The 12,228-nt window shown below is 42.1% G+C and overlaps 1 protein-coding gene across 1 annotated transcript in view; it reads right to left on the reverse strand.

Annotated features, from left to right (window-relative positions):
* otud7b (OTU deubiquitinase 7B) overlaps window positions 1–12,228 on the reverse strand; it is a 39,965-nt gene that overhangs the window by 14,510 nt on the left and 13,227 nt on the right. Inside the window, exons 2-6 of the mRNA XM_083760611.1 lie at window positions 4,950–5,173; window positions 4,030–4,200; window positions 2,772–3,002; window positions 2,211–2,318; window positions 792–919 (exon numbers count right to left, since the gene is read on the reverse strand). Coding sequence (XP_083616737.1) covers window positions 792–919; window positions 2,211–2,318; window positions 2,772–3,002; window positions 4,030–4,200; window positions 4,950–5,034 — 723 coding nt within the window. The 5' untranslated portion in view covers window positions 5,035–5,173. The remainder of the gene's footprint in view (window positions 1–791; window positions 920–2,210; window positions 2,319–2,771; window positions 3,003–4,029; window positions 4,201–4,949; window positions 5,174–12,228) is intronic.

Raw genomic sequence — 12,228 nt, forward strand, 5'->3', positions numbered from 1 at the left:
GATATGATAAATCAATTTCAAACTGGGAAGTGCCTTCTAAATTGTCCATCACTCACACAACAGCATGGAGAATCCCATTTACAGTACGGTATTATTACTTTACAATTCCATCCTATTTTTACCCTTTTTACTGTGAATGTATCCACTTTCTCTGTAACATACTTGTTCCTATTCATACAACAACTGCCAGACATAACCACAGTTATGAACAACTCCTGTGGAGCATTTGTGGGTTCTGGTGAAATGCACCTCAATGGCAGTTGTGGAGCATTTCTATTGCAAGTCATTTTCTCCCACTACACACACCAATAGGTTTCCAAAGCTGGCTGCAGGCGATCAAAATGACAACTTCACACTCAACGAGCCTGCTACAACTGCCTCCATGCCATCAATCTAGAGTGATAAAGAATTATTTATTTAGCTACAGCGCCCTACATGCCCTAGGACGTGCGAATAATCAATGTCACGCGAGTGTGTTGGAGGCACAAACAATGGTGCTTCTTGTGTGGATTTCGCTCCTTTTTTGTGGCTCGGGAGCTTGAAACAACATTTGCACATCCCATCGTCATTTATCATGTTGTAGGTACCTGCACTACGATACTTAGGCCATAGCTTTGCTCTAGGACATAAAAAAAAATATATAAATGTATTCAATCCGTCTCACAAACTCAATGCTGATCTGACCTGTGTTCTTTGCACCTACAAGAGAATGCCAGGCTTGGCGATGCCCACAAATACCCACCCCTGTACGTGTGTCTCAAAGAATATGTAGAAAATGGACCCCCTTGTACCTCTTTGTTTTGCTGTGTCTGTTGCCATCTCCATCTGCGCTTCAATGCTTCCCTCTCCTGGCCATGATCCATCAGCGCGTACAGAGACTTCCGTAGCATGAGGTCCCGGTCATGAAAACCCCACATACCTGCATCAGTCATAAAAGCAGTCAGTTAGCATATCATGTCAACGTCACAGCGCTGTAATTCCTTACTAACTCCCAACACATTTTGCAAATATGTGAAGGCTGGCATGTGCTTTAGTGCACTGGTTTTGGATGTGGGATACAGGGATTTGATTTCCTTAGCATCTTTTGGATGATTGATTCATCGCTATGGGGTGCTCAGCCGCATCCTATAGCGATGATTTGACTGGCTGAGAAAATGTACATATTGAGGATGAAAAGTGAGGACAGAAAAGTGAGGACGGCCCGGGCGGCAGGTGTAGCTGGGCACCTAGGCTGCTAAGCCAGCCTGACAGCATGTCGCAGGTACAACTCCCGATCCCGGCAACCTGTGCCGTGTGTCACCCCCATCTCTCTCCCCGTTTCCTGTCACCATACTGTACACTATCCGATTTTAAAATATATCTTAAAAAAAACGCCAATGTGATTGGCCAATGTGATTGGCCGGAAATTCCAGAATGTGATGATGTATGATGATGTATGATTGCGAACGCAGTGATTACGAACGCAGTGATTGCGAACTCAGTGAGCACTAACTATGAGACCCTGCAGATCATGTCTGTGTGTGTCACACACACACACACACACACACACACACACAGTAGAAAACTTACTTAGTCTTACTTGTGATAAGAGCGCCCCTCCATTCATCATTTGTTCCGACATACCAAGAGTCTGACAGTCATTAGGCCGACACCTGACCCAAACACGAACCTAACCCTAACGGCACGTGGATGCCACAGATGATTTGTAACCCGCAGCACGGGTGATTTGTAACCGGCAACGCATGCCGGGAGCCACGGGTGATTTGTAACCGGCAACGCATGTCGGGAGCAACGGTGTTGTCGGACTAATGAAACGTCTGCACCCTCAATTCACACAGGTGTGATTGTTTTATTAAAGGACACTTGACAAATTGCCAAAGTGTGAATACTTAGGGCATGATGGTGGTTTGTGGCCTTAACCAAATAGTATTTCAAGAGTATTTGAGGTACCGTATATAAACACTTATTCCAAATCTGCTATTCCGAAGCTTTGCGAGAACACGTTGAAAAATGCCTGCATATTTGCCAGTCATTGTCTGGGTTATCCCTCTACAGCAGGTTACACAGGTTAATTCAATTTGTGCTGCAACATGACCTGCAATTATCGGTAGTACTTAAGCTAACAGGGACACGCTTATAATTAAATTAATGTTAATGGCATGTGAGCTTCCACTGTACTGAGATCTTGTTGAAGGGTGTCTGATACTCACCAAGCGAGGCAGCATGCAACAGGCAATTTCCATCTCCACTTGTTGCCAATGGTAATAGACTCTGACAGTTAGGTCCCACTCCAACCCGTGTCCACCAATTCAGTCGACCTGCCATCAAACAGAACTATATCACTTTCTGTTTCAAAATATAGAAACTCTAACTGGAACATGAAATAATGCATGTACATTTTTATTTAATAACTGTAGGTGTCACTTTACACAAATTAAGGATATCTTGAAGAAACTCTTCAAATGTAATTTGAATGTGTCTGGATTCCCCTGGTGCCGCTATACAGGGTAGAGTACTGCACTGGAATTGGCTAATTGTATGTCTCTCTCTTTCTAGGTCGTCCTTATATGAGACCTCCATCAAACTGCACACCTAGTTACTAGTTACCCAACTATCAATAGCTAAAGATTGCACAGGGCTTAAACTTCATGTCTGGTCTTTCTTATATAATTAATAGGCTAGGGCTTTGGTTCATGTGTGAACATCTTGTTCACACATGAAGAAAAGAGAAAGGGAACTCAGCGAGGGACACTGTAACACCTAACACTCACCGGCGTGCTCCAAGGCCACCATCATAGACTGCTCGATGAGGTCCCTCTCGATGAAACCCCTGAAGTCGTCGCGGTACACAGTGAGATCTGGGAGTTGAAAAGTGCAGAGTGGTGTGTCCAGGAGCTCGCTGCTGCTGCCACTGCTGGCCGTACTGGAGACATGAGACCGGGCCAGAGACACAATGGTCGAACTAGCGTGCGAGATGCCCCTTGACAGACGCTTCTCTGTAGCTGTCCAACGAGACAAAAGATGACAAGAAAAGAGAAGATTGTATGCTTTAGAGTTAGACCAGTGGTGCCCACACTTTTTAGACTTGAGAGATACTTTCAAAATGACCAGCTCAACCAGATCTATAGCCACCAATTAATATATATTATCCCATTGCTGAAAATAGTTACATATTAGTCAAATGCACTTGGAATCGGAAATGGATTATTTTTGTTTTTTTGTATAACTTTGACGTTTGTGCGAACTCCTGCAAACAAAGTATTTAATTGTGCGGTTGAGCTACCCTTTTTGATGTCAGTCAACTAAGTGAAGTCACCTTAATTCAAGTGGCGATAGTTTATTTTTATTTATTTTTTATGTCATGTAGTCTACCTGCAGGGTGTGGCTGTAAACAAGCATCTCGAGCTTAGTCCACTTCCCTGGGTAAACAAAGAACTTTGCTTTGCTTTGCTTATAGCCTGTGTGATCTACCTTTTGGACACCACTGCTTTAGACAGAGGAGAGTCATAGGTAACGGGAAGATATGAGATGTTGGTCATGAGTCAGGTTTGTGTTTTTTTTACAGCATGGCTCTGCAAGAGACTAGGGGCTCCATTTTCATCACCGCTAAACCCCTTATCCCTAAACTTCTTTGCCTTTTTTTACTATTTTGAAAAACATTTTTGAGTAGTTCAACTAGCCAATCTACATTGACAAGTTGTGAGCTTGTAGACTGGCTATTTTAACTATTACAAAAGTGTTTCAAAATAGTACAAAAAAAAGGCAAAGAAGTTTAGGGATAAGGGGTTTAGCGGTGACGAAAATGGAGCCCTAGCTGCCTAACAAAAAAAGGCTACACTTTGAATTTAAATGTTGCTCCAACTGCGCAGTCTACACTTTGAATTTAAATGTTGCTCCAACTGTGCAGTCTTTAATCCATTCTATGGTGTTATCCCAGTGCATCGCAGCACCTCGCCAAACCTGCTAGTCAAACCAAATTATTGAAGCTGGAGAAACGTAAATAAAAACATCACTTGCCAGCGGCCTCACCTTGCACCACCTCATCTTGGCGGTGGAGGAGGGGCCGCCCCACCCTGGCCATCTCCTTATCGGGAGGTGTGTATGTCTTTTCCTCAGCAAACGAGTACGACAGGTTCCCAGCATGCACCTGTCGCAGCTGCTCGAAGTCACTGAGGGCAGCAGTGAAATCCCAGTTTTTACCTGCAGACAAAGACAGAGAGAGAGAAAGACAGAGAGAGAGTGACAGAGAGAGACAGAGACGGAGAGAGGGAGAGGATGAGCGCTGCTCTGCATCTATCTGCGCGAGCAGGTCCAACCGTATAGACAGACCTAGATTCTATCATGTCATGCAGACCGGCCTGACACTTGTTAATGAGTTTAAATATTTACCACAAGTCAACACAACCACAGGCACTCTTATCTTATGTAAAGGCCACTGGCACATTCCGTTGCTTGAATAAATATCAGAATATGGAACACATCTTGGCTGCTCATTGCTGTAGCTGTACACTGCGGTGCGTTACATTTTTAACCCATATTCTTAACTGCAGCTTGTGCTGCTGCTAGGCAACAGTCGATTCAGCAGCCTTCCTTTCCGTCAGGGTGCGACAGGCTAATGAACCAGCAGCTTTGACTCATAGGACGGTCAAATTACAGTCCCCTTCCTATAAGCTGTAGTTCACAAAATCAAAATTGTGTTTATTTTTTATACATATTCGCAGTGGTCAAATTACACCTATTCCCCATTAAACATGAGCCCTATGTCTGAAACCTTAGTGTATAATGCTGCCATTGTGAAAAAAGTAATCACAGCATAACGCTAGTTTTCCGACTTGACATGGTCATGTATATAGTCACATATCGAGATCTATACGCATCTTGAGATCTTGAAAGAGTGAGTGGAGTTATTTTCCTCATGTCTGAAATGACACAGGTCAACCATCACTCACCCTCTAGCAGGTCTCTGGCCAGGCCTGGTTCTGCTCCAGTGGAACGGACAAAGTCGGACAGGACTGCGTCCATATCCACGGTCATGTGATCATGAATTTAAAGGGTGACGGGCGGCATCAGGACAGAGAAAAAATGTATTGGGGGTCCAACCTCCCCAACAGGACCCCGACAGCAAGGGGGAGGGGAGGGGTTGAGGGTGGCTCTTTGCCTCAAGTTACCACACCTGGAATGAAAATAAAGAAGAAAAAAGTCAGTATAACAGTGAAGCTGAAAGAGTTTCATTTGAGAAAGCTTGAGGCCTACATCTAATTTGGAAAATTGTTGATCCACAAAGTGCATCATTCAATATGTCAAAAACACTGAGGTTTCCCTGAAACATAGTCTCTTAAAAGCCAAGATCTCAAAATGATTCATATTGGTGATGAATAACATGGTTTCTAGAATGTTAGCACTACTAGCCCTTACCCGTTGTGAGATATTTGTCCCCCCTTGTGGCCGTGGGGGGTACTGCGCCCGGGTGCGTTTGTAATTGACTAATAATTTCATTAATAATCATTAATGTGTCAAATCGAAAAAAGGGCTTTGTTACGCCCTCCATATTATTATGGTCAATGCCTGTGTGAAAAGTGGGAGTGATTGGTGCAGGCAGTAAGGAGCTACGGCAGTCACAGTGACACACAGACAGACATTGTTAGAATTATAGTATGATGATGATGATGATGATGATAGTATGATGATGATAAGCCAAGCAAGAGAATTAAGTTGTTTATATAGTTTAAACTAGGACAACAAACAGCTAGCTACACCAACATAATAACCCCATCGACCCCCTTCATGTGCAAATGTCATGTTGCTTTGCAACATTTGACTCCTCAGTCACATGGCTCAGTCACAACAGCTATTTTGTCCACTATCAACAGACGTATGAATGTGTTTACTCAAATTTGCATATGATCCCCGTGAAGTTGTTTGGTTGGTCACTCAGATTACTACTGTACCTCGTTTTCTTGGCAGTAGAAAATTAGCATATTAGCCAACATGAAATTGCTGTCAAGCTGTCAGAACTTATTTCTCCATTCAATATTTTATTGTATATATTTGTTTAAATGATGATGTCAAGGCAAAACTAATGTTTTAGATAGAATTCAACTCAACTCTATGATTGTATATAAACAAATGTGTATCATTGACATCACGATGGAATATTTTACTGTATTGTTAAATATTACAGAAAATTAGCTTTAAAAAGAGGGCATGTTAATGGTTGCATCTTTAAATTAATGTGATTTTTATTGGAGTACTGGGTTAATATTGACATACAGTACACAGGTATTAAAAAAAAGATGTCAAAGAGTTCTTAGATAACTGTATAAAACATAATAATTCAACACAATCAAATTCAACCTTCAAAACTTTAAACAAATTAGACCCTTCCTGACAGTTAGTGCTGCTCAATCACCCACTGAATCCTATCTCCAATGCATGATCCTATCACACGCTGAATACTGTTTCACAAACGGGTCTTGCACAGGTATAAACAGCTACCGGTATATAAGAGTGCGCTAAAGGTGTTCGATAGGAAACCACACTCATGGCCCGGGCGGCTGGCGTAGCACCTTGGCTGGCAATCCAGCCTGGCAGTGTGCCGTGGGTTCGACTCCTGATACTCCTTTGCTGCGTGTCACCCCCCCCCCCCTCCCCCCCCATCTCTCTCCCCATTTCCTGTCAGCCTACTGTCACTCTGTCCCTCTATTTAAAAATAAAGGCGAAAGTAAATAAAAAAAGGAAACCACACTCATATATCACCACTGTAATATCCTTCAGAGGTATAGTTTCTTGAGTTTTGCTAATTTTAAGGTTTTTAATCAGGTTTTATATACAAGACCCTACATGGTCTGTCTGTGCCCACCTCCCCTAAGTGAATTCATGAAAAGGAAGCCTGATAGAAGGCACTAGGGCAACTGCAAGAAGGGACTGCGAAGTGCCGTACCGGCAAACCGCTTTTGGTAAAAACATCCTTTCAGTTCAGGGCTGTTCAATCTGGAATGACCTACCACTGACAATAAGAGATTCTCCGTCATTTCCATCCTTTAAGTACAATTAAAAAAATGGTTACTCGACAACCAAACCTGTGACCAACTTTGACAGCGTATCCTGTATTACTTGAATCCTGTATAATTTGAAAGCAATAACCAAGACTGCTAAATTATATAGATGCACTTTACACCTTTGTACTTTCCTTGTGTTGTACGTTTTGTTTTTAATGCTCTGTTTCCCAATGTAAAGTACTGTGGGGAATGCGGATGAAAATGAGCATTTTTGCTAAATCCGGTGTATTTACATTGTATTTATGTAATGTCCATTAATATGCATTGTCCCATCTAAATAAACAAATGAAGTAAAGTAAATTGTATTGGCCTTCAAAATGTTTGGTATACTCAGAGGTGGACAGTAACTGAGTAAATCAAGTACTGTACTTAAGTACAGATTCTGTACTTACTATATATATATATATATATATATATATATATATATATGTGGGAAATAATAGTCTTCCTCCCATTCTGTATGGAAGTGGAAGGTTTTCGGGATCTTTGCCTCGCTTTATATACAGTAACTTTGTAATGCTACTGACGCTACTGATTGCATTGTTGGTTTGCCTCTCTCTCCTATAGAAGCCGTGAAGGGACAAGGGAGCCAATCAATCAAGTCACCTTAATTCAAGTTGCAGATGCCAGAAAAAAGGAGTTTTGTGATATTTGTTTGTATATATTCTTTATTTTTAGGTGCATGTCATGTGGTCTACTTGCACAGCCTTTGTGATCTATTGGTATCACAATCTACTTTTTTGGCACTCCTGACATAGGCAATAGACCTTCCTAGTGTTGTTTGTTTAGCCAATAGGTCTACATCAGAACACAATAAATGACCAGTAAATGCCTGAGACACGTTGACTAGCAAAGAACTGTGTTATTACTTCCTAAATTAAAAGTTGTACATTATGATGGTTTAGAAGCAAACTCACGCAAAAATGTGTGAAAGTAATTTCACACATTTCAGTTTCTAAAAATCAATGAAGACAAAATGTGTGAGGCAGCGTGACTTGGCTGCTGATTCATTGGATGCAGAGTAATCAATACACACACCCAGACAAAATGTACCGTCTATTAAAATCGCTCAGCTAAATAATTTATTTATCCAGAGGTTTGCTGAGCACACGTGCACTTTTCTTCAGCAATGCTGATTCAAATGGAAAAGAATTGGCTCTCTTTGAATAGGCAGAGTGTCTGCTAATATCTCCAATAGCTACGAACCTAAGCAGAATGCTTCACTTGGTGTTACCCTAAACAAGCTGGAGCCAGAATGCCTGTGGACTCGTGAGCCTGCCTTTCCTTGCTACCACCTCTACTCTAGTGTATTCCCACCGATCCCTTGGCTCCTATACCTGCCAATGTTCCTGCCTCAGATCTGACTCAGTGAACTGTCTTCTGATGGGATGAGTCACCAGTTTACTCTTTTTACACCTCTCCATCATTCTCACCTTATGACTTTCTCTATCCCCCTACACTCTCTCTCTCCTGTTGTTACTTTATTGTCCCATCACAGGTTTACAATTTTTTATGAAGTATCTACATATATAATGTCATAGGCTGCATGAACATAGCATATTTGATTAAGGGTCCACAAAAGTAACTTTTCACTGGTACAATCCACATGGTAAAAACCACAAGTATAAGAAAGTCAGCTCGTAGTAAAAGTGAGTAAAAGTCCAGGACCAGCCAGGCGGTGGTCATGCCTTGTTCAACATTCGTATGGTAGCCGAGTGGAAGCTGTTCATAAACCCGAACAAAAAAATAAAAACAGGAAACAGACATCAGTACTTGTGCAGTTAAGTACTCTCTGAATACTCTGCAAAAGCTTCCTATGCAGGCTTCAGTGTGACACCAGCTCCCATAGTACCAAAAGCTATGTTAATCCTGACAGTTTATGCTACACGTCCTTAATATTATTGCTGCGTAGCAATCGGGCCTAATTTCCTAATATTCTATATGGCTATTAGGCCTAATTCATGTGCATGGTCTGACTCTATAACATTAATTAGGCCTCGTGTTGCCTGCCTGGCTTCTCTCGCTCTCTCTGTCTCTCTCTCTCTCAACAGAAAATAGAATAGAAAACATGAAGCCCCATTACAAAAATCTGACATTTATGGCATGTTTTGTATTGCCTTAACATATTAGTGTAATTTCAGTTTAAAGTCTGAGCTAGATTATCCCCCATTTTCTGCTGCCCAGCCCTTTGATAGACATATAGGGCTCTATTTTCGTCAGTACCCTTACCCGCAAATTACGGGTAGGGCAGCTTGCACTGTCCCTAAATGGTATTTTGGTGCAGCGGTACCCGCTATATCCATTATGCCAACACCGTTATTTGCGCCTGGAGGTGTAACAGTGTGTAACAGAGTGTTCCGTGTTGGCTCGCTTTCCCCAAATGTTTTATTTTGGCCACACACATTTGGGAAAGCGCATAGAAGAGTTTTAAAGCACCTGCAAGCCGTAATGCCCAATCAGTTTGGTATAGAGCATGTCCGGTGTCAGGCTGCTTCAGCGCACAACATCCCTTATTCTCCACACATCTCTGTGCCGTGGATGTAATTTTCCTATAGTCAGCATAATTCAATTGTGTTTATATAATAGTCTATTCAAAGAAATTATTTAATTTGTGCCGTGGTTCCATTCGCCCGTTCAGTTTCATCACTCCATTGCGCAGCAAATATTAATAGATTACAATAATACAAATTTCCCCATAATCAATCAGTAAATGTGGTTTTATTGAATGGCAATAAAAGGCTGGATGGTAAGGAAGCAATAGGTGTCATTTCCAATGTTCTTTCTAGAGATGTTCCGATACCGGTATCAGTTACTCAAGTCGATGCCACCCTAAAGTACTCGGTACTTGGAACCGTCCGTCCCTAATACTCTGACCCGAGTACCAAAACATCCAATTGACACTAGGCTGAACGAATGCAACGGGAGCAAGTCTGACCCAACACTGCAGCAAATCGTCAAAAACTGCCGATCTACAAGCATAAAATGACAACTGACAAGTGTGGGCATGACAATGAAATTAAATTGGAGAAAAAGGGGGTAAAATAAGTGGTTAGTCAACGAAAATAAAAAGTACTCGTATCGGTACTCGGTATCGGCAAGTACTAAAAATGAAGTACTTGTACTCGTACTCTGTCTGAAAAAAATGGTATCGGGAGTCGAGTTATGGCTTAATGAAATCCTGTCATGGGTCCATATGGTTCTGTGTGAAACCTCTACCAGAGGGAGATAGAGGAGCTGCTAACTGTTCTAACCATTCTGGACGGGAACCCCTCTTGGGGTGCTGTACAGTATGTACAGTAATCAAAAATTAAAAAACATTGATGCTGCTATATAGGTAAATATTTAAGTTTTTCAGAAAACATAAGTCAGGCTTTCACTCGTGACTTCATGTGGCAACCACTGTGGGTGCCCAACTGCCCATCACTTCACACCAGTTTTATACAGGAAGAAAAAAGTAACAGGATCAATACAGTATACAGAATCAGTAGAGTAGACATCATAAGACATTTAGAGATGAACCAATGGTACAAAAGCCTACAGATAAGATACTGTAAATCAGAATCCCTTTATGTATGGACTAAATGTATCCAGACGGACCAAAGAAATACTTAATACATTCCATACTCCTAACATCAACCATTCCTGAAAGCCGATGCTTTGTTCATAAACCCATTCCCGAGATTGGTGGGAGAACAAAATACACAACAGGGCTTGTAAGAGGTGGTCTACATATTTTGGTACATGAGTCAGTCAAGCACCATTCATTTTTAATTTGTGATTAAATATAGCAGAAAAAGAACACACAATGCGGCAGTGCTGAAGCATTAATAATTCCATATCCGGTCTAATTCTCACACTGTACACTGCCATTTCACTTTAAGATTTTAACATTTCACTGCACAACTAAATGTTGTCGTTTCATTAGTTTTGAATAGGGAAAACCATAGGCTGCTAATACTAATTCTTACATTTACGCTAGCATAGCTAATCACTAACCCTAAAGCGGGTCAGCATAATTATTCAGACAGTGCGTTCGTCCCACTCGCCCCATTACTAACCCTGTCCCTAGCCCTAACCCCACACAAAGCCCCGCTGTCAGACTAATGCGCCGTCGGAATAACGGGCGAATCCCCCCCTACAGCTTGTTTATGTAAACATACCAGATGTGGGGTCTGGGGGTGCCTGGTGGCTCAGCCAGTTAGTGCACATTTATGGTCCATATGCTCGCTGAGTCTCTCTACATTGACAGTGACCTATCTGAAATGCTCCTTAGGTCGGAGCGCAGATCATTCTTTGCCACGCAGTTTGCTACAGGGCCCATGAGTCCAGAGCTGTGTAGTGTGTACTACTAACTTGTGTGAGTTTTGGATGACATTTGTAGGAGTAGTATGGAGTAGTATGTTTTGATGAAAACACAAAAGGACAAACAGACGGACGGATAGGGGTGAAATCATGAACTCCGGCCTGGCGGAGATGAAAACAAAAGCATAACAGATGTGTCCTAAAAACAATGTACCAAATAGTTTAGAAAACTACTGCACTAACATGGGCCAAGTAAACTTCAATGTTTACGTTTTATAAGAGGAGACTTGGGCAGTGGCCTGAGTTACTGGCTAACATTAACTACGCCGTTGCCAGTACAGAGCAGTCAGTGATTTGTGCCGGGCCTGGCTGAGCTTTTGTCTGACAAGGGGGAGTTGCATAACAGGAGCTGCTGACAACACGTGGGTGCTGAGCTGTGCTGAGTTGCGCCAAGGGCTGGGAGAGTGGCCTGGATCACTGAGGCAGACATGGAGAGGCTGCCACGGCCTGCTGAAGCCACTGTAGGGGGTCATTCTTTGCAGGGACTCAATACTACTTTTTGCTTCTCACATTTACCAAGAAAAGGGTTGCTGAACATGCATGTTATTTTTCGCTGACATTGACATTGTTCTTTCATACGGCTACCACCTTGCCTCGTAAGGTGTAACCATATTCAGGGACAAGGGTCTAACAAACAGCTGTACAGAACATCACATATCATTGGACAGCTCCTTTTTGGGGGCCAAATTGGAATGGGTCTGCATTCTTTTCTGCAACTTTCCTAAACAATTACTCTGAAGTGAGCTTATAAGTGAGCTTGTATACTACTAGGCAACATAAATTTTTTCTCCTTCCAAAAGGAGGAATC

The sequence above is a fragment of the Protomyctophum parallelum genome (genome assembly GCF_964188405.1).
Source record: "Protomyctophum parallelum genome assembly, chromosome: 3".
Classification (NCBI taxonomy): Eukaryota; Metazoa; Chordata; class Actinopteri; order Myctophiformes; family Myctophidae; genus Protomyctophum; species Protomyctophum parallelum.